General features: G+C 45.7%; 1 protein-coding gene across 1 annotated transcript in view; it reads left to right on the forward strand.

Annotated features, from left to right (window-relative positions):
* The first annotated feature begins 1,361 nt into the window (after positions 1-1,361).
* Positions 1,362-22,247, forward strand: part of IGSF5 (immunoglobulin superfamily member 5) — a 43,082-nt gene continuing 22,196 nt past the window's right edge. Inside the window, exons 1-4 of the mRNA XM_079922762.1 lie at positions 1,362-1,811; positions 5,233-5,308; positions 12,176-12,493; positions 17,610-17,909. Coding sequence (XP_079778888.1) covers positions 5,245-5,308; positions 12,176-12,493; positions 17,610-17,909 — 682 coding nt within the window. The 5' untranslated portion in view covers positions 1,362-1,811; positions 5,233-5,244. The remainder of the gene's footprint in view (positions 1,812-5,232; positions 5,309-12,175; positions 12,494-17,609; positions 17,910-22,247) is intronic.

The following is a 22,247-nucleotide window of genomic DNA, read 5'->3' on the forward strand; positions in this document are numbered from 1 at the left end:
CTTTCCTCTTGTTAATCTGTCTTTGTCAGTTTAATTTCCAGCGTCCCAGCCACAGACTGAGGAGGGTAAAGCTTGTTTTTCCCCTCCCCTTTGTTATTATACCTTAAATTTTTCTAGAAGCTCTAATGATATTCTCCAGCAGTACTGCTGAGGCTGAGGGTAGGGCCGGAAACCTTGGCTTGTACTGTGCTCCGAAGGCCAGTTCGCAGAACTGGTGAATGAAATTCTAAATGTCAGGAAGGAATGGAGCCAAAAAATATTTAAAAAGCACATTAGGGCAAACATGAGTGACCCTGGCCTTCAATTTTTATTCCTGTGACTCACTGCCCTGGAATTATTTGAGTTTTCAAGTATGTTAGGCCTTCGGGACACAGCGCCTAAATAAGATGCTATAACCCTGTGTATATTTGTGAGATTATTTGACAAACATATCGACTCTCTAAGTCTATCTGCTTGTTCACCATTTTTCTGACCAGCTCCTAGCACCAGAGCCTGGTAGGGAGGGGAAAAAACCTTTTCCTCTACCCTCTTATGTTCCTTTACTGAGACCTGTGAATTAAACTGACAAAAGAAAGGTGACTAGGAGAAAAAGGTTTATTGTGTGCATATGGGAGCCAACAAAGGAAGTAACTGGCTCATTGAATGGTTAAAGACTGACGTAGCTAATTTAGTAGGAGAAAGGGAGGGGGTGAGAAAAGGTATTTTAGGGGAAGAAATTATGGCAGCCTTATTTCCCAGGAGGTCCTGCTTTTAGTCAGAAAAGGGAAGCTCTGAGAAAGCTTTTTTTCTTTATTTCCTTTTTTCTTTTTTTGCATCTGTTGACTCTCAAATGTCTTCAGCTTAAAAATAATCTTTATGCCAAAGTGACATGTCTTGGGGTGGCATGTTCTGATCCCCTTCAACTGGAAGACACAGCATTTCCCCTATCTATTCGCTTCAGGGTCTTACTCTAAGTATATGACCCATACCTTCTGTTGTCACCTCTTCTGTGCAGATGCCCTTGACCCTGAGTCCCACGACAGGATTAGAATGTGATGGGGGAGACCAACCAGATACTCAAAAACAACTGTAAGAGAGCAGACAATTCAGTACACTGCTGCTTCGGGATTTGGGGGGATGGTTTTTCCCAGGAATTCTCAATGCTCTGAAAAGCCAAGTTCCTCAGTTCGCTTGCCAGGGGCTGGGAGTGGGGTCTGGGATGTCTGCAGAAAACCTCTTAGCAGTTCTCCTGCAAATGCTCCACAGGAAACTGGACTTGACTTCTAAAGCTGGCCCCGTTCCAGAGGACGTCACTCTCAGGACTTTTTTTTTTTTCTTTCACAAAAGAACCTGTTCTTGTGGATGTGGAGGGGCCGGGCTGCGAGAAGAAACCCGCTTTGCCAGCTCCGGGCCTGTCCCGGAGCTCAAGGAGCAAGGTTGGCCGGTGGCCGGCCACGTCCACGTCCAAGGGCAGGAGGGGGCCGCCAGCCTCCCACTGGCCTCCTGCAGGACACAAGAAAGGCTTGGGGCAGGAACAGGGGGTGGAGGCCAAGTGCGAGGGCAGCCTTGGCCCTGAGGCAGGACGTGGTCAGCCTGGCCGGACCCGGGGCTGGCTGATGATTAATGGGGAGTCTGCAGCTCCAGGGCCCTGGTGCACAGCCCGGCCTGTGACGTGAGCGACTTCCTGGTTACAGGTGAGAGCGGTCCGGATTCTCCGTGGCCGAGAGATTTGTTCCTGCTTTTCTGTGGGGAGAGCTGAGAGGCAGGAGAGGGGCCTTTGGGGACCGCAGTACCTTCGCTGAAGCCCCAACGGGCAGATCACCCTGTCACAGGTGAGACACCGCGTGGGCCTGGTGTGTGGCCAAAGGACTCCCCGCAGGTATCCGCTTCCTCCTGGGGAGCCGGTACTCAGCCCCTGGCAGGCCGCTTGCTGGTCTGGGGTGGGGGTGGAGGGGGAAGTGCTGGACAATCCAACACGTATCTGTTTCCCAAATTCCACAGAGTTAAAAATTGAAAGATCGGGCTGCTCTGCGAGCTTAGGAATTTGAGATGGTTTCTAATCAAGCTTCACAGGGAGCTGTTCTCCGAGTGTGTTGAAAGCCGAGACTCGCTGGAATTTGGAAGGTCTGGATTCAAAGGCTGGGAAATTCCTGGCACTCCCGTTATTGACTGGACAGACTTTAAATGCCATTTATTCTTCCCCAATGAGAGGCCTGACGGAAAGGAAATTGCTCTAAACCTCTGGAAGTTCTAAGACTCCCCACGCCTGGCAGGCAGGGCCAAGACGCCTCCAAATACGGGGGCGCCCAGAGCTGGGGTACTGGGGTGGAGGAGGGACCCTGGTGCCTTTGTATGTGCACATAGAGGTTTGTGGAGAGCCCCTTGTGTGCATTTAAATTCCCTCCTGTCCTACCTGTTTTGGGGTTTAGGGTTTATGCTGATGCCTAAAAACAGGATGTCTGCAGCCTCTGGATTTTATGATTTCAAGCTTTTTCCAAAAACGCAGACATAAGGGTTTGCGTGTGGGGGTAAATAAGTGAAATGATCTCATCTGGCAACTTTCTTCCTGAGATAACCGGCTTGGTGGGTGCAGACGGGTCTCCTGAGTGTTTCTGCCTTGCCTGGGCAGTAGGAAGTGGTTGTGATTTAAATCCTGTCTTGATGCAATTTTCAAAAATATTTTGATATGTTGTGTTAGTTTCAGGTGTACAGCAAAGTGAATCTGTTATACATATACAGATATCCACTCTTTTTAAGATTCTTTTCCCGTATAGGTCATTACAGAGTATTGAGTAGAGCTCCCTGAGCTATACAGTAGGTCCCTATTAGTTATCTATTTTATATATGGTAGTGTGTATATGTCTATCCCAATCTCCCAATTTATCTCTCCCCCCAGGTAGCCATACGTTTATTTTCTACATCTGTAACTCTGTTTCTGCTTCAATGCAATTTAGTAAGATTTAAGATTTTTGAAAGACTTTGCAGTTTTTCAACTAAAAGTAGATAATCCAAGTCTTCTGTAACAAAATGAATGAGAAGTAAAGTCTCAAACTACTCCATAGAGATATGAACTTGCAAATTACCTGGCAAAGCCTTCCTTTAATTAAAGCAAACTGTCGGAGTTCAATTACAACTTAGAATCAATTTGGTGACAGTTCCTTCCTGTACATACCCTTCAAAAAATACTGTCCCCTCAAGATCCACGTCTGGGTTCCTGTAGCACTCAGGGTGTTCCTACGTGCCCCCGCCCGGGGGGTTCTGCTGGGCTCTTAGAAATGGACTCGTTCTGTCACACAGAGAATAAGCGAGTTAAGTCATCTGGTGCTAGTCTGCAGCCTGGCTCACTAGACAATCAGTGACTAGAAGCCTTTCCTAGTGGACCTTGAGCTTATGCTGCAGTTTCAGTAATGCTGGGTCCGCACTTCACATTTATTGCTTTCAGGAAAATGTGTGATTTTTATAACTCGGCAGCTCAATCTCTCCTCCATCCTCCTCTTGAGCCTAGATTTCTAGGTGACTCGTAGAGCGATTGACTGGTCCACTTGTGTTCATCGAACCTTGAAAATTAGTAAATGGTTTATTTGGCGCTTGGTAATTTGGGATCTTGGATCCATCTGGGAAGGCCATGATTTCAGTTTGGTTTGTGTTCAGCTGCTGGACAGCTTGGTATCAAGGCGTATTTGTAGGGATTTACTGAGTCTTTTTTAGATGATGTCAGGAGCTGAGTTGCTTGGTGGGAAGGTCCTGCAGCACAGATGCTGGGACCCTTATATTACACACACGAGCAGTTATGGTTTACTATACAGGCTGAATTTTGCTTTCCAAAGACATCAGAAAACGGGGATGGAAACCCCACGTTCCTGCTTGTGAGCTGTGAGCACCCCGTGCTGCACTTACATGTAAAGTGGGGTCACGGGCCGGGCATCTCCGCTCCCTCACCCCCACTCTATTTGATTCAGCAGCTTGTATGAGGTGCTCTCTGAGGGAGCAGGCGAGGCAGCTCTTACCTGTGTCTATTTCAGTTATTGTATTTCAGCTTGTGGGTTGTGGTGGCCTATGTCCTGTTAGAGACGGCAATATGGAGCCCGGGGGTGTGTGGCAGCTCATCGCAGAATCCTGCGCGGGCTCGCTTAGGGAACCTGCTGCCCCCTGATTTGGGGGGAGCTGTGAAATCCACGTGGAGGCCAAAGCCAAAGTGAAAACTCCCCGCAGCTCGGGTCTCTGTGCTAAGGATGTGTGAAATAAAGAAACCCCTTCCTGGGTGGAGGAGCCGGTGTTTTTGTAGACAGTTCATGATATGTTCAGTGGGAGATTTAACTTACGTGCTCTAAGCAGTGCTGGTGGCCTCCCTGGATAGGCCTGTCCCAAGGAGAAGGAAAAAAAATGCAGGGATGGAGAGCGAGCCAGAGGGTTATCAAAGAACAAAGGAAGGGCCGAGAGATGAACATGACAGGATCCCTGGGTGCTACCAAGGGGCCTTACTTGGTCTACCCTGACCTCTCTCCTGTCCCAGCCCCAGAGCCCCCTCTACGGTTCCCCAAATGTGCCAGGCACGGTCCCACCCCAGGGTCTTTGCACCTGCTGTTTTGCCTGGGAAGCTCTTCTGTACATACCCGTGTGCCGGTCGCCTCACCGCCTTCCCTGTTCACTGGGCACCTTCCTGGGGGCCTTTCTTTGACCTTTGCATTCGAAGCACCAGCCAGCCCACCAAACACACATCCCCTCACACACACTGCTCTCTTCTATTTGTCTCCATACCTCTTACCACTTAATAAGCTTGTGATCTAGTCCCTCCTTTTGCTGTCTGTCTTCCCCTTTGCTAATGTACACTTGTTGTGAGTAGGATTTTTTTTTTCTCAATGATTAAAGCATCCCGATTGAAGTGAGTAGCAGTATGCCCACGCTCAGACCTTTCGGTTAGTGATTCTGTGGTCGTGGTACAGCACGTGCTTCCCACGACTTATACATGGGCTTGGGAGGAAGATCGTTGAATATACTGATTCTCACATGGGAGCATCTACAGGAATCTGTACAATGTTTAACTTCAGGCAGATTTCTGAGCTTGCCCCCCAAAGCTTCTAATCCAGCAGGTCTGGGGTGGGCCCGAGAATTTGCTTTTCTAACAAGTTCCAAGATGAGGCTGGTGCCACTGGCCAGGCTGACTTATCTCTCCAGGGAAACACACGAGCTGGGAGGGTCCCCATGCGCCTCTGGATGGAGACAGGCTGTGACCTGCCCGCTTTGCTTTCCCAGGTGTGGAGGAACATGCGAGATGCGGGCCGCTGCCGAGGCATCCTGGCCGCGCTGGTCGTCCTGGCTGGGCTGGCAGGTAGGGACCGCGGAGCTGGCTGACACGCTCCCGGGCATCCACCCGGAGTGGGCGGGAGGGGCTCGGAGGAGGCCACGGGGGCGCGTGGCTGCCAGCAGGTTCTGCCTTAGGCTCTTCCTGTTGGGTCCCCTCCACCCCACCCCCTCCATTTCCTGCTGCGCCGACCTCACTCCGGAAGGGTCCTTCAGGTGTGCAGGAGCCCACCAGTCCTCCTCCAGGGGTCCCTGCTTGGGTACCTTCCCAAGTTCATTGCTCTTATTGAAGCATCCCATTCCCCCGCCTGGATATTCTCCCCTTCCATTTCTACCTAGTCTTCGAGGAAGACCTGACTTGGGCGTCACCTCCTCCCTGAAGCCTTCCTGGCCTTGCAGTTTTCTGGGTGATAACCCCACATCTCCCATTGTTGGCAGAGTGAGGGGCCCATTGCCTGTGAGACTTCCCAGTCCTCCCGACAGTCCCTCCTCATCCTGGAACTTTCCCAGAGTATCAGTGGGAATAGATTCCAGGTGCCCCAGGCCAGGGTCTCTGGCTCAGATTCCGCGTTGCAGGAGATGGAGTGTGCAGACCCCCGGGTGCTTAGGGTAACAGGAGTTTGTATGCCAGCTTTCTTTTGACTATGTCTTGTCTTGATTTCATGGCTTCTGTCTGGTGTGTTTGTCTTGTTTTCCTAGCTAGGTTTTAAAGTCCTCAGGGTATTCTTACTTCAGGGATTTTAAGGCGCTGTATTGAAGAATAATATACATACAGAAAAGTGCACGTCATAAAGGTACAGCTTGATGAAATTTTACAAACTGAGCACCTTTGTGTCTCAACGATGAGCCCAAGAACACTTCACAAATGCTTTCTTCATCCCCTCCCCCTCCCTCAAAGTGACTTTTAGTTGCGTAGATAAGTTGTGCTTGCTTTATACTTGACACACCTATAAACTCTGTTTCAGACGGCTAGATAATAGTTTTTTTTCTTTTTTTTTAACTCCATCCACGACAGCTTGAAAAAATAAAACAGAATAAAATAGTATAGGAATGATCAGAGTGTGTGATGTGCAGTCAGGACTGTCTTACAAAGTTTGGTTTTGGGTGTGTTTACACGTTAAGACAAGGGAACCAGGCTGTGGTGTTAACATGCATTTAGGTGCAAAGATGTCTGGAAGCCCGTGCCTTCTAGTACGTGGTGCTAAGTGTTTAGTAGGTGCTTGATAAGCATTTGTTTGCAGGGTGGAGAGGAAAACATTTTCCCTGCTTGTGTAGGGACTCATGCGGTTAGCAAACCAGGCTCGGCACACCTTTTAGGGATATGGCTCCAACGTGGCTGTCTCAGCCACGGCGGTAAAAATCTCTTCCGGCAGCTTAGCGGGAAACTGATGAACTCTGCGTCTACAATTTTTCTGAGCTATTTTTCCTGAAGTACTGTTTTGAAGGCAGGGATGGCTTGGGTTGAGGTCTGGAGATAGCTATTCCAGGAGGGGAGAGGATTATGGGTAATCCTAGAGCCCTTTGGGGGATGGGGTCCATTGCAAAAGCCTGAACTCCTAGGATGCTTCATCATGGAAAGTGTCGGGTAGAGACACCCCCAATGGCTTTGAATAGCTGAGGACAACCTCCACGTGCCCCCAGAGGACTCCTGCCAGCCCTCGCCTGTCCACCTTGCTCCTAGCGTGATGGGTTATTTGTTCACTCGGTGAATATTCACTGGGATCTTCTTACATGCCATTTAGGCGCAGACACTGGGATGAGCAAAACCAGGCGCAGTCTCTGCTAACAAAGAGCTTAGACATCAATTGATAGAAAAATCAATACAAAATCACCACCATGACAATTGCTTCACTCATCCGAAAGTCTGTTATGGCTAATTTGACCTGCACAGGGTGGTCTGGGAAGGCTTCCTGAGGAGGAGACGACTTGGCTGGGAGCTGAGGAGTAAGCGAGACTAGTTCTTCAGGCAGTCACTGCCTGTGCAAAGGCCCTGGGGCCAGAAAGAGTTGGTGAGTTGGATAAATTGAAGATGGTCTGGTGGGCGGAGTTTGGGGCAAAATGAAGTTGGAGAGGACGTTGATGTGAGACTAAGAAGGGTCTTAAGGTATGGTAGTGTTAAGGGTGATCTGGTCTGTATCCTAAAGGATGGAAATATTTTAAACGAAGTCTGGGGTGTTGGGGTGGGAGGTTGGAAAGGGTACCTGGTCACATAGGCATGTTGAGAAGACCCATCTGGCTGCCCCGTGGACAGCGCAGTCTTGGGTGATGGCGGAGGCACAGCGGTGGTGATGGCACCTCCTGCTATGGTCAGCAGGACATGGGGGGCAGCTCTGATACACCTCGGGACCCCCTCCCTCACTTGCCAGTTTCCTTCTGATGCTCCCAGCCCCCGATGTGTTTTGACTACCATTTTCTCCATCGGAGCTGTCTTACCTGGGCACTTCCCTTCTACTGCCCTCTGCTTTATTTCCCTTTATCCCTTCTGCTTTTAATTGTCTGCTTGTCTGTTCATTTCCAATGTTAAGTAAGGGATGGGAGAAGGTGAGGGGTCTACAGGTGCAGGAGGGAAGCTGGAGAAGAAGTAAGTGGAAGAGTAGAGGGGTTAGTGGGTGCAGACCCTCTGTGTCCCACACGCCAGGGAGACGCCTGGCTGCTACTCCAGGGAGCTGAGAAGAAGCAGTTGTAGAAGAATGGTACTTATGTTTAGGATCTATCTGCAGAGGATTGGGAGGGGCCGGGCAGCTGGCCCACATGCTACCGTGTGAGTGATTTCAGTTTTGCAGCTGTTAGGGCACAATGAGTAGAAGAGAACCTTCTCAGTCCTGGGTGGCAGCCAGCCATTTACACGGAGATGCCTGGTGGAGCGGGATTTGCAAGGCAGGAGGAAAGCAAGGGAGGGCGGGGCTGAAGCCCTGGATGTGGAATTGGAGGGTGTTGGCATGAATGAGCATCTTGCAAGTTGATCATCTCCTGCAAGGGAGGACCCGGTGTTGGGTGATCACCGTAGCTGGTGGCCGAGGTGGGTGCGGGGACACTCATCGTTCCCTGCCCCTGGTTTGGCCCTTTGCTCTACAAAGTGAAAGGGAGAGCAAAGGGGAAAGCGGACTGTTTGATGAAAGGTCTTATTTACAATTTTCTCATATTTGTCCTGTGTGGGGCAAGTTACACACACCACATCTGATAGGATGCAGGTGAGAGAGCAGTGAGATTCCGGGGCCTCACGTTACCGGAGATAGAGCTTGAGTCACGAGGCAGAGCTGGAGGGGTGTTTACTCATGGTGGCAGCAAGGATCGCAGGCAACGACGTCAGGGGAGTTTAGTGATTAGGATTTGATGCCGCCTGTTTAATTTAAAGGCCAAGTTCAAAGTGGAAGCGTTTCCATTTGGTCCAGGTCCCTCCCAAGCACCCACCTCCTGAGCTGCACAGTAAGGTCTGTACCTGGTGCATTCTTGCTCCCATGTGCAGTCTGCAGGGAATTTAAAGACTGGCTTGGAGTGAACAGTGTTTTGGAGTGAATAACCTACCCGGCACCAGGAAGTGATGGAACCAGGGTTTCAGATGCTTTGCTTATCCTGCTGGAGTGTCCTGGACGGAGCAGCTGGCCGGGCAAGCCCTGGTCTCACCGTCCCTGTGCTCCCGGCACCCAGACCCATGGGCTGTGTTCAACCTACTCCCATGGACCCGAGTCCGAGATGGGAAAGATGCTGTTATTACAGTGTGGAGTATGAGGACACGTCTCGTCTTTTCTTCCTCGGGGTGTAGATTTGGCTGTTTCTTTCCTTTGAGCTTTTTTTTTAAGATACAATTCAGGGCTCGTGGAAAGAACCAAGTTGGCACAGAGGCTGTGGCTTCCCTGGGGAATCATTTCTGCCTTCCCTTCTTCAGCCTTTTTCCCCTTTTTTAAAAATCTCGGATCAGAGGGATCCTTGGATCAGAAAGATGTGCCCAAGGGTAAGGGAGAATACCCAATTTGAGTGGTTATTAAGGGTCATACTTTCTCTCTCTTTCTATCATGCCCAGAGGCAAAACAAAGAATAGTGATCATGTTTACCCCCAAACAGGATTAGTCCTAGTTAATTCTGACCTTCCCTCAGTTCTGCCTCTTTGGAGCCTGGGATCTCCTAGTTGACCCAGTCTTACAGGTCTCAGAGACACTGTACACCCCATTCTCTCCCATTGACCTGGCCCTGCTGTGGGCACCATCCCTGCAGTGCATTCTGGGTACTCAGGTGAGTGTCAATGTGTTAATGCATGTCTGGTGGGGAGGTTCCTTCCCAGAAGTCTTTCAGGTGGTAATTAGATTCTTCTAGAACCTGCTTTACAACTTGACCTTATAAGATTGGAAGGAAAGAGGGGCTGCAGTTATTTGGGGGCACCCAGTGTGGATGGGGGCTGCCTGGTAGACCTGCAGGTTCATATCGCTCCAGAAGGTGATAGAAACATGTAGTCCTTATTTTTTTTTTTAAGATTTTTTTGATGTGGGCCATTTTTAAAGTCTTTATTGAATTTGTTACCATATTGCTTCTGTTTTATGTTTTGGTTTTTTCGGCCGTGAGGCATGTGGGATCTTAGCTCTCGACCAGGGATTGAACCTGTACACCCTGCATTGGAAGGTGAAATCTTAACCACTGGACAGCCAGGGAAGTCCCTGGAACATGTAGTCTTACTGATGGTGGCAGGCGTGGCTGCCAAGAGTGTGGGCTGTTGGGGGGTCTTTTTACTATAATCTCTGAGTGAGATCAGAGGGCAAAGAGTGGGAAAGAGGGAAAATTCAGAGTGGGAAGGACTGAGTTTGTGTCTCAGCCCCACCACTGTGATCACAGGTCCTGAGGCGTTGCTGGTCTTGGTTTCCTCAGCATTAAAATGTAAGAGGTAACAGATGAGAAATCTTGGAGATTATCAATTGCTCTGTAAGTTCTACTTTGAATTATTATTACAAACATGGGAAAGTCTAGGAAAACTCTGACCACCCATTCGCTCTTCTGGGGTGATAAGAAAATCAGTCCTAAATGGCCGAAAGATTTCTTGAGTTCTTCAGGCGCAGAACACACTCCATCTTGAGTGTTTCTGACTGAGTTCCCATGAGCTGGAGAGGTCTTGATGCCCTCCTTGGGGAAGGCCAGTTAGGAGTTGTCATTCCAGTTAAAACCAGTGTCAGAGTGCATCTGGTGAGCAAAAGGTAGAACGTTGTGAGAAGTCTGAAGGAAACATTTTACTTTCCTCTATGATTTTCTTGGTTTGTGTTGTACGTCACATAGTAGTGACTGCTTACTGAGTGCTTGAGGGTCATGTTAAGGGCTTTATGTGGATCGTCTCATGTGGTTCTTAAAACTAGTTGCTGTGGTACTTTTAACCAACCTTGGGTCCACTTGCGCAACACGTGGCCAAGCCAGTCTACTGACATGAGGTTGTGGTGAAGGAAGGTGTAGCGTTTATTCCAAGCACCAAACAAGGAAAACAGGCAGCTAATGCTCAAAAGACCCAGACTCCCTGATAGCTTTCAGGGAAGGGCTTTAAAAGGCAGTGTGAGGGAGGGGGTCATGGGGCTCATGAACAGCTCTTGGACATTCTTCTGGTTAGTTAGTGGAGAGATAACAGGGTAGTATTTCAGGAGTTAACATCATCAGCCTTCTGGTTCCAACTGGTCTGGAGTCTATGTGCTTGTGGTCAGCATGCACTTAACTTCTTTCACCTGGTGGGGGTTTCAGTATCTGCAAAACAGCTCAAGAATATGGCTCAGGATATTATCTGTAGCCCTGGAGGAGGAGCTAAGTGTCCTTGACTTTGTTTTATGGCTAAACTATTATTATTTTGTCTTGTTTGACTGTTTTCCTTTTTTAATGCATTTTCTCACTTCTCTGGTTAAATTTGCTATTTGGAACTCAGGGAAGGTCTAAGAGGTTAAAGTTTTTATACAAACAAGAGGCAAGAGGGATAGGGGAGGGGAAGGCCTGTCTCTGGGAAGGCCCTGTAGCATTCTGCTGGGTTTCAGTACTAGTGTCCCTGTTGTGCAGTGAGGGGAGTGGTCAAGGAGAAGTGTGAAAACTTTCCCAGTGAGGCAGGACTCTGGAGTTCACAGTATTATGCTCTAGAACTACCTGCCCACCCGCTGGAGTTTTAAACACAACACTAGATGCTCTAAGACTCTCTACGAGGCTGCCAAATGCATCCCCCCAGTGTTGTCATTGAGGGATCCCACTCTCCTGCATCCTTTACATCCCCACAGGGTTCTCCTTGAGGGGTCGCATTCTCCTACATCCTTCTATGTGTTTTCCCTCGCTGTGTCTCCCCCACGTATCTCTTCTCGTCCTTAGGAAGTGGGGTGTGGCATTAGTGACAGTTCCATCCTAAGGGTGCAGGGGGCGTGCAGTGGACCATGGTCACGGCAACCTGGGGTCTCCACCCTCTATGCAAAGAGAAGCTTCTTTCCACTTCCCCCTTTGAGCCTTGGGATCTCCTCTGAGGTGGAAATCACATGTCCTTCCCACTTCACTGGGAGGAAAATTCTCACTTCATGGTGAGGCTGAAAAACTTACCCGAAGTCACAGAGCTAGGCTAGTGGTCGCTCTCTGGACAGGCTGGGGTCAGATACTTAAGGTAACATCCCGCAGGAGGTGGAGGAGGGACACTGCTCCCTCCAGTCCCAATCCCACTGGGAGTTCCGTGGACTGTGGACTGGGGAGAGGGCCATGGAAAGGAGGACATGGGTGTGGCTTCCTGTCCACTGGAAGCTCCTGAGCTACTGGGAGACCTGGTACTGAGACCAGTAGGACATGGAATCTGAGCCACGGGATGGTCACCCAGTGGCCACAACTGGTACACAGAAGTGCTACATTGTACAGTCGACTTCTGTAGTCATCCCCTCACCACCTTGAAAAATTGGTTGTCTTTTAGCTTGTGGATCCAGCAATGAAATCATAGAGGGTCCCAAGAACGTCACGGTGCTGAAGGGCTCGGAGGCTCGCTTCAACTGCACCATCTCGCAGGGCTGGAAGCTCATCATGTGGGCTCTGAAAGGCACGGTGGTTCTGAGCGTCACACCCACGGAGCCCATCATCACCAACGACCGCTTCACCGCCATGAGTTATGAAGAGGGCGGTAACTTCATCTCTGAGATGATAATCCACGACGTACAACTCAGTGATGCAGGGCAAATCAAATGCAGCCTCCAGAACAGTGACCGGGATGGATCTGCCTTTCTTTCTGTCCAAGGTGTGTATGCAGGTGACTCCAATGGGAGCATTTGGAGTTCACTGGGTTAAATGTCGGGGGGCTGGAAGGGACCTTCTGAAGTTCATGTCGTATATGGGGACATATAGGGTTGAACTTCAGTTGGTGCTATGCTTAGAATTATTCTGAACTGATGGATATTTTGTTACTTATCACCATGCTCCCTCCCCCTCTCCCTTCTTCCTGGCCTTCCTTCCTTCTTTCACATGTGGACTTGCCTTCAGCTGGTATGCTTAGAGCTATTCTGAACTGACTAGTGTTTGTTGTTTTTAGGTGTTTATTTCTCTCCTCCCATCCTCACTGACTGTCTTTCTACTTTCTTTCTTTCTGCTTCTCTCCCTTTCCTCTTCCGTTTCCTTCCTTTCCCTTTCCTTTACTTTTTTTCTTATTAAGACTATTAAAGGCAGCTTTTATCACTTTTTCATCTGACCAATTTCAGTACTAATAACTTTTCTGGAAGTACATCCCGGAATTCTGGGGCCAGTTGCAGTCACTTGTCTTTGATTTAGAGAGAGAGTTGACGATCATTGCCCTTTTTCTAGCTTTTCATATACTTGACTCTATTTTTTTGCCTGACATCATTTATCAACTTTGGATCATGTTTTAACTTTTTCCTCTTTCCAGCTGAATTTTCCTAATCTATTACTCTTCCTGCCCACAGTGGTTCTTATAATAAAAGGTGTGTGTTCACTAAGCCCTACCAAGTCTTTTAGAGAAAATAAAAGAGTAAACAAAATTTATAATAATGGATAACTTATTTTTCCTTTTATCATTTATTCATTTTCATCATAGGGCTGTTGTGGCATCAAAGGTAATTTTCAGGTGCTGAAGATTATGCTACTTAGTGAAAAAAAAAGGATACAAGGATTCAGAACATCTTTATCAAAGTTTAATCATTTTGCATTCCTTAAAAATGTAATTATGTACTATTTGTAGATGCATTGGAGCTTTTAGAGTTCCTGATTTCTATAGCAGCATTTCTTTTAACAGATTACATTGTGTCTTTGAAATTTTTTCTTATGCCTGTTTATTAGTTTGTTTAGGAGAAATTTCCAATGATTTGGTCTATATTCATATTGCTATCAAATCAAATTTGATAATGTTCGGTGGAGTTACATGTCTACTTATTTCTACTTGCATTTTTTAATTTAGTCAAATTGTTGTATCTTTACTTTTATGTGTCTTTAATTTTGTGTGGTTTCATTAGGGGCACAATGATATTCTCTAAATAAGTGATTCTGTGAAGCTACCTGGATTATTGGCTTAGTTTGCATGACCAAATTATTATTCTAATAATTTGTGGTATAAAGGAAAGAACACAGGACAAGGAACCAAAGATATGAGTTCTGGTTTTGTTTTCATCAGTTACCTACCTTGGTGACTCCTGAAATGGCTCAATTTCTTTATCTTTAAAGTGAGGATAAGGCTCCCCTGCCCACATCACAGGTTTACTATGAGGATCGGATGGAACAAGACTAGGGATGGTTTGAAGACTCCAAAGCCCTGTCTGTTTCAAGTTACTGCAAATGAAGCTGGTGGGGCAGAGAGGTCTAGTGGTAAATAGCACAGAGGTGGGAGCCTGACTGCCAGGTTCAAGTTCCAGCTTTATCACTGACTAACTGTGTGACCTTGGACATGTTACTTAATGACCTTGTGTCCTAGTTTGCTCATCATAGGCAGTTGTGGGATCAAATGAGTAGGTCTATATAAAGCCTTTAGAACAGCACCTGGTTCATAGCAATGCCCATAAAGTCATTTGCTATTATCTGTTGCATTCCCAGTAGGAGCATGCCACTGTGTTAGGCATTTAAGGGGGACTCAAGGTGAATGCAATAAGACACAGTCCTGCTCTCAAGAATCTTACAAGAAGAGTAGATAATGCAAGTGCATGAATAACAGTGGTGCGATGTAGATGCTGGCAAGTGCAAAGAGAGGGAGACAATGTAAGGTTCAAATTGGGAAGGGAGATGAGAGACTTAGTGAAGGCTTCTAGGATGACTCCACAGAGCAGGTGCCATATGAGATGTGCCTTGAAGGTCTGTAGATAACAGGCAAAGTGGGGAAGCAAGAGAGGAGGAGGGCATCCCTGGATCAAGGAAACAGGGTTAAAGGCATGACTTATTATTGCTATGCTTATGGCATATCAGATTCATAAATCCATGTGGTTTTATAGCATCTTTCCCAAGATGCAACTATGAAGTTGTCTGAATACCCCTAACATGCATTTAAAAAAAATAATTAATTAATTAATTTTGGGCTGTGTTGGGTGCTCGTTTCTGTCTGAGGGCTTTCTCTAGTTGCAGCAAGCAGGGGACACTCTTCATCGCGGTGTGCGGGCCTCTCACTATCGCGGCCCCTCTTGTTGCGGAGCACAGGCTCCAGACGCGCAGGCTCAGTAGTTGTGGCTCACGGGCCTTGTTGCTCTGTGGCATGTGGGATCTTCCCAGACCAGGGCTCGAACCCGTGTCCCCTGCATTGGCGGGCAGATTCTCAACCACTGCGCCACCAGGGAAGCCCCCCTAACATGCATTTTTAAATGTTGGTAACTACTGTAGCTTTTGGTTTTAACACAGATGGAAGAACAAGAATCTAGGGAAGTTAAAGTCTTCCTCAAGGTCACGTGGAAGGAACCCATAGATCGAGACAGAACTCCATCCGTTTACCCTGGTTGCACTGGGCTGAATGGCACTTTGCTCTTAGAGAAACAGAAGTTCTCTGAGCAACAGGGTCTCTTCAAGGGAAAAGAACCACGAAAAAAGAGGAAGCATCCAGTTTATTTTGAAAGTGAATTTTCTAAAGTTTGTTTTTTTCCTTCTCATATATCCACAAGAAAAAGAAAGAGAACTTATATAACTCCATGTTGAGTCATCCAAAATCTACATGAATATTCTAGCCATCACCCTGTGTAAAGTGCTTGTCATGCCACTGGATGACCTCTGTGAATGCCAGTGGGAAAGGTGGATCACAAATACTGAAAAAGGAAATGCTTCAGATTGCTGTATTTTTGCCCATACACCAGTTAATCACACACCAAACTCTAGATCTCTTGTGTTTTGAAGGCCACTAAGCCTTGAGTTCAAGATCAACTGTTACTAACTGAAGCAATACCAGCCCCCTACCCCCAGTTTCTGTCATCTTAAACCTCTCCATCAATGAAACAATGAATGAACTAAAAAGAATAAACACAAGATCCTGTAGTCTGAGGGGACAAATCTGTTCCCTTTTCACTGCTGCGTTTACAGTAATCCTTGAAATAGCTAAGGTGCTTTACTTGCTCCAAGACATTATTCAAGAAAGGAATAACTGGAAATTAACATTTCAGAGTAAGAAGAGCTTTCAGAGCTGATCCAGCTCAGTCTAGTCTGGAAACTTCCAGGCAACCCCTAGATTCTTTCAGGGTGGTCTCTGTGGTCATGACTGTTTCCATGGTAATACTAAGATTTTAGTTGCCTTTCTCACTCACTGTCATGAGTGTACAGGGATTTTCCCACTGTACATTGGGAAGGTCTGCATAACACAGTGGACCAGCGTTTTCCAGATGACTGATGTATAATGATACAAAATCGTGCAAGGGTAAAAGTTCCATTCAAAATGCCATCTGGAGCAATGGATTCTAATGTAACGGCATGAAAGTGCCTTAATACGGTTTCAGTTTCCACAGTGTAACTAACCGTTAGGCAACCACTGCTTGTCAAGTGTTGGTGTATCAGTAGTATCAAAGAACATCCATGATTATCTGAAAAGCTTCCTAACCATTCCAACCATATATCCGTGTGAAGTCAGATTTTCTTCATATACTCCAAAGAAGGCAATATATCGCAACAGAATGAAGGCAGAAGCAGATACGAGAGTCCAGCCAGATGTTAAAGAGATTTGCATGAATAGAACACATGTCATCTAATTTATTTGGGGTTAAAAATAAAGATAGTTTTCATAAAAATATGTTAATCCATATTAACAGGTAATAGGTTATTCATGTTATTTTAAAACAAATGTTTGAAAAAAAATAAGCAAATATTTAATTCTTATTTCAAATATGGAAAATATTGATAGAACCCATGTAAATCAAAGGTCTTTGGAGTCCTCAGTGGTGTTTAAGAGTATAAAAGTTACTGAAACCAAAATGTTTGAAAACCACTGGTCTTGTTAAATCATCTTGTTCACCAGGTAGTAAACAGAGAGCCTGAACATTTCAGTGACTTACCCACGGTGACGGCAAGTTTGTGGGAAAGCCGATATCGAGAACAGATCTTTTGATTCTTAGTGCAGTGTTCTTTCCATTATATTACATGGCAGGGAATTTTAGGGTATTTTAATCTGAATGTTTCACTGTCTATATAGTTCGCTAATGCTGTGTTTTTACCGGCGCCCATCCTCAGGTTATTTTAGTAATATTAACAATACAAGTGCTATTTTCAGATGGGTCATTTATGGTGTGAACCCTGGCATATGCAAGCATGTCTTTACTAAAAACTTTAAAATAATTGATCTAAGTAATATATTCTGATACAGAATTTAAGGTAGTTATTTCTATAATTAGATTAGATTTTTATTTAATTTGTACCTAGAAAAATATTTTAAGGCACTATCATAGGAAATTATCCTTAAAAATGTGACTCAAAAATAAAATGAATCTGACTGACCAAAGGCCAGGAGAGACTTGCTTCCCATGAAACTTTGAGATGTGTTCTCCTTACGATGAAAAGAATGTAAAGGTTGTTTCCCGTTTTGCTTTGGCTCCTAGGGCAGCCCAGGGCAAGTCTGCAACTCCACTGCAGACGTTGTGCAGCCCTCCATGGTGGGCACATCCGCCCTCTCTTTCCCATGTAATTTATATTCCCTTGGATCCTGATTTTTATTTATTCATTTTCTCTGGAATCTATGTTTTCTCGTGAGCCACCTCCCCTTCTTCTGTGAACCTGACAGGTATAAGTTAAATACACAGATCAAACCTGAGTTAAGGTTTCCAGATACAGACACAGTCAACTTGTGCTCGGAAGGTAGTGCTCATGCAATGTGATCTGAAGGAAAATTTTAAAGACATCTATCACCGAGAAGCATGATCATTCCTTCCAAACATTTCTCTTTTCTTCTTTAGTTATGGGGCGGTTGTTCATTCCTGAAGGCAGTCTAGTAGTCATGGAGGATAAGCCTTGTAATGTGACTTGCCGCGCCTTGGGCTGGACCCCGCTCCCACGTCTTTCCTGGGAGATTGGGGTTCCGGTGAGCCATTCGAGCTATTACTCCGTCCGGGAGCCTGAGGACCTTCAAAGTGCAGTGAGCGTTCTGGCTCTGACGCCGCAGGGCAATGGCACTGTGACGTGTGTGGCTGAGATGAAGCGGCTGCATGTCCACGAGTCTGTAACTGTAAATCTTACTGTGGTTCAGCCTCCTTTGGGTAAGTGAAGACTTTTTGCTTTATACAAAGTGGATTATTATTGCATGCTTTACATTTTGTATGTTGTGCTGCTTAATCAGTGATGCCCAGGAGAATTGCACGGTGATCTTGATCTCAGGTGGGGATGGTAATGGAGACAAATGACTTGTGTCAGCTTCATGACCTTGTAATTTCACTTTTAAAACTCCATCTTCAAGTGCTTCTCTCTTTTCTACTTACATATGGAAACCATTGAGAATCTTGACAACTACTTATAAAATAGCATCAAGTTCAGATGTAAATACTTGAATTCAATGTTTTTCTCTAGCTTTCACTCATTGTTCCTGTCTGATCCCATCCCCTGGGCCAAGAAAGTGAGCTCTTTCAGTATCTGAGGAGGTCATGCACGTTCTCAAGGATTCCTTCCAATCTTAGTGGGATTAGGAGAGCTCAATTTTTTACCCAGCAAATCCACAGTGTATCTCAAAGTACCAGGTCTATGTTTTTTTTCTTTTTTTTTTTTAACTTCACAAAATGACATAAGTTTAAAGTTTAAATCCTGAAGAAAATCTGTTGCAGGGTCCTTGGGAAACACCAAACTGACCAAACCTTCATGGGGCCTCTGAACCTGCTTGACCTCGAAGGCCACCTGGGCCAACTAGAAAGCACAGGGGCGGGGGCTGAGTTTCATGCCTTAATTTTACAGAAGAGGAAAGGAAGGGAGGCCCAGAGAAGGACTACACTCCATTCCAGGTCTTATGCTGATGGCACAAAGGGATCCCAAAGCCAGGAGGAACTTCTCCCTTGGTCCCAAACTCTTCCCACTATGAAAACACTTCTACTTAGATCTTCCAAAGTTTGGAATAAAGTTACAGCCATAGCAAGATTGATAATAACAATAATAAAAATAAAAAACAGTACTACATAGCTCTTATTAAGTAAAGATGTGTTTTTCCCCCCAAAATCAGTGTTTCACTTTATTTTTTAAAAAAATTTTATTGGAGTATACTTGATTTAAAATTTTGTGTTAGTGAACCAGTTATACATGTACATATATCTACTCTTTAAAGACACTGTTTTAAGCAGTTCTCAAATGTTAACCAAATTACACAACGTTCTTATGAGTGGATGCGGTGGTTATTCCTGATGTAAAGATGAGGCGACAGAGACACAGTGTTTGGAACCTGCCCACGTTGATAGTCGATGGCAGAGGTGGCCTCGCCAGTGTGTCTCCAGAATCTGCTCACCCGTCCCCTCTGCCCTCCCCCTGGGGGCAGCCCTGGAAGGTTTGTGAGTGTCCTGGGGCTGCTGTAACCTCAGACTGGGGACTTAAACAACAGACATGGTTTCTCTCACAGCTGTGGAGGCTAAGAGTCCAAGATCAAGGTGTGGGCAGTGTTGGTTCCTTCTGAAGACCCATCTGTTCCAAGCTTCTCCCCCAGCTTCTGGTGGTTGGCTGGCAATCTTTGGTGTCCCTTGGCTTGTAGACCCTGCATCACCTGATCTTCGCCTTCATCTTCACATGATGTTCTCCCTGTGTGGGTGGCTCATGTCCATATTTCCTTTTTTTTTAATAAGGACCCCAGTCATATTGGATCAGGGGCCACCCTATGACCTCATCTTAACTAAATTCCATCTGCAACAACCCTGTTTCCAAATAAGGTCACCTTCTGAGGCACCAGGAGTTAGTATTTTAACAAATGAATTTTGGGGACAGACAATTCACCGCATAAGAGATGATGTCTCTGTGAACCTGTAAAAAGCCATTTAGAGCCTAAGCTGTGGTTAGCACCAGTCATCCTGAGCTTTGCACTGCAGGGATTGATCCCCACTGCAGTACCATCACAAGCTTGCACTCCTGATGTCTGGCCCTTGTCTCCAACTCAGATGTCTCCAGAGACCAGGCAGACAACAGAAATTAAAGCATGAGTGAATCCACATGTCAGGTAGAAGACAGAGTGCAGGGGCCTGCTGGGAACCAAACAGCATCCCCATCGACACGGAGCATCTGTACAGGCACCAGCTGGTTGTTGCCATTAGGAATGGGGACTCAGCCTGCCAGAGCTTTGACCTGGTTCTGGTGAATATCAGTGTCTTTGAGGGTAAAGGACACAGAAATCTGTGTTTTCTTTGGTTTTAAGTCGAGGTTAACTTATTTCAGCTTATTAAATTCAAAGGATTTTAGCTGATTTCCTACCAAGACTGTATATGAAGATGAAGCTAGAATTCAAACCTAGCTTGCTTTCTTATTATTTTGGACAATTAAAAAACCTTTAGAAAAGTTGGTGCAAGAATAGTACAATGAATACCAATGTATCTTCACTTAGATACAACAGATGTTAACATTTTCTCATGTTTGCTTCTCTCTTAGCTTTTCTTTCCCTTCCTCTCTCCCTCCTTTCTTTCCTTCCTTTCTTCCTTCCTTCCTCCATCCTTCCCTCACTCCTTTTAAAATTTCTTTCTTTCTTTCCTTCTTCCTTCCTCTCTTCCTTCCTTCCTTCCTTTCTTCCTTTCTTTATCATTTGAGATTTAGTTGGAGATTTTATGACATTTTACCCCTAAATACCCCAGCATGTGTATCATAAGAACAAGGCCATTCTACATAGCCCCAATGTAGTTGGCAGTCAGGAAATTTAACATTGATACAATACTATTATACAATATTCAGTCCATATTCAAATTTCCCCTACTGTCCTTTCTAGATTTTTTTCCCCCAAACCAGTATCCAGGTAAAGGCCATGCGTTGCCTTTGGCTGTCAGGTCTTCTTCTGTCTCCTTTAACGTCCAGCGGTTCCCCCACTTTTTGTCTTTCCCAATATAAACATCTTTGAAGGATCCAGACCATTTTTGCAAGATACCCTTCAATATGGATTTGTCTGAATTTTCCCAACATACTTTGACTGAGGTTAAATATTTTTGGCAAGACATGGGTAATGTCATGTGGGCATGTGATGCCAATTTTCTCTATTATTGGTAATAAGTTTGATCATTTGGGTAAGGTGGTGTCCCCCAGATTTCTCCATTGTAAAGGTGCCTTTTTGGCCTTTATAATTAATATCCGATCTACAAGTACCGTGTGATTATCTTGTTTCTTGACTGTCTATCACATAATAACATTTGCATTCATGGATAAGTCATTGCCTGAATCCCTTATTTCTATAGTGGTTGTAAAAGAGAGATTTTTCTGGTTCCATCATTTTTCTATATTTATTAGTTTGGCATTGTTCTGTAAAGAAGAGGCATTTCTTTTCTTCCTTTTCTTATTTTTTCAAAAAAATCTTTACAGTTTTAGTATGGACGCAGTTTTGTCCAATACATTATGATTGATTTCCATCGTTACTCATTGTGACGCTCAGATTCCTCCAGATTCGGCCAGTGGGAATCCCTTCCAGCTGGCTCTGCTGTACTTCCGATGTGTCCCTCTTAGTTCTTTTTTTAGCACCTTTATTGGAGCATAATGGCTTTACAATGGTGTATTAGTTGCTGTTGTATAACAAAGTGAATCCGCTATATGTGTACATATATCCCCACATCTCCTTCCACTTGGCTCAGTAAGATGTTCCGAACTGTCTTCACCTTTCCCCTGTTCCAGCCTGGAATCAGCCAGCTCTCCAAGGAGCCAACCCAGCTTGCTTTTAAGCAATTTAACTATGACAAAGTATGGTCCAGGCTTTGAAAGGGAAGATTGAAAAAAGTTCCATTGGCACCAAATGGAATGGATTTGTTTAAACCACACACCTTAACAAGGTAATAATGCAGCGAAGAGCTCTGGTCTATGATGATGCCTCACAGAAATGGATTTGGTTATTAGCTTGCCTGCAAAGCTTCTCTTTTTAGGGGAAGGGCAAGGGGCATTCGGTTTCCCGTGATGGGGTTTGATTCAGCTGAATTCTTCTTAGCCTGGGACCAGTGAAGTGAGTGGCCTTAATTATGGCAGCTGGAGTCACGACAGTTTCACAGAGGAGAGCCTTAGGGGTGTGTTGCAATGAGTCTGACTTTATTGGACTCATTTTGGAGAAGGGTAATTTGTTTCTAAATTATTCATCAAGATCGAGAGCAGCTGGTGGCTGGCTGCCTGTGTGTGTTTTATGCAGGTTTTAGTATCTGAAAGCCTTGTTCCTGCCTTGGCTGGGAGAGCTGGCTTGTAGAAGCAAAGCCACGTTTACAAAGAGCTGAAGATGCACGAGGCTGTGCTTGTTCAAGCGTCTTCAGGAATCAGACAAAAGCATCAGTCCTGCCACTCATTCCTGAAAGTGCAAGGAATTTGTGTTCGTGTCCGGAATAATCCTTTCAAGTCCCTGAAAGAAGAATAATACTGGCAGCTTAGGAAGTCTAGTGAGTTCAAGCCAAAAGGTTGTA

Source organism: Stenella coeruleoalba, assembly GCF_951394435.1.
Source record: "Stenella coeruleoalba genome assembly, chromosome: 5".
NCBI classification, from domain to species: Eukaryota; Metazoa; Chordata; class Mammalia; order Artiodactyla; family Delphinidae; genus Stenella; species Stenella coeruleoalba.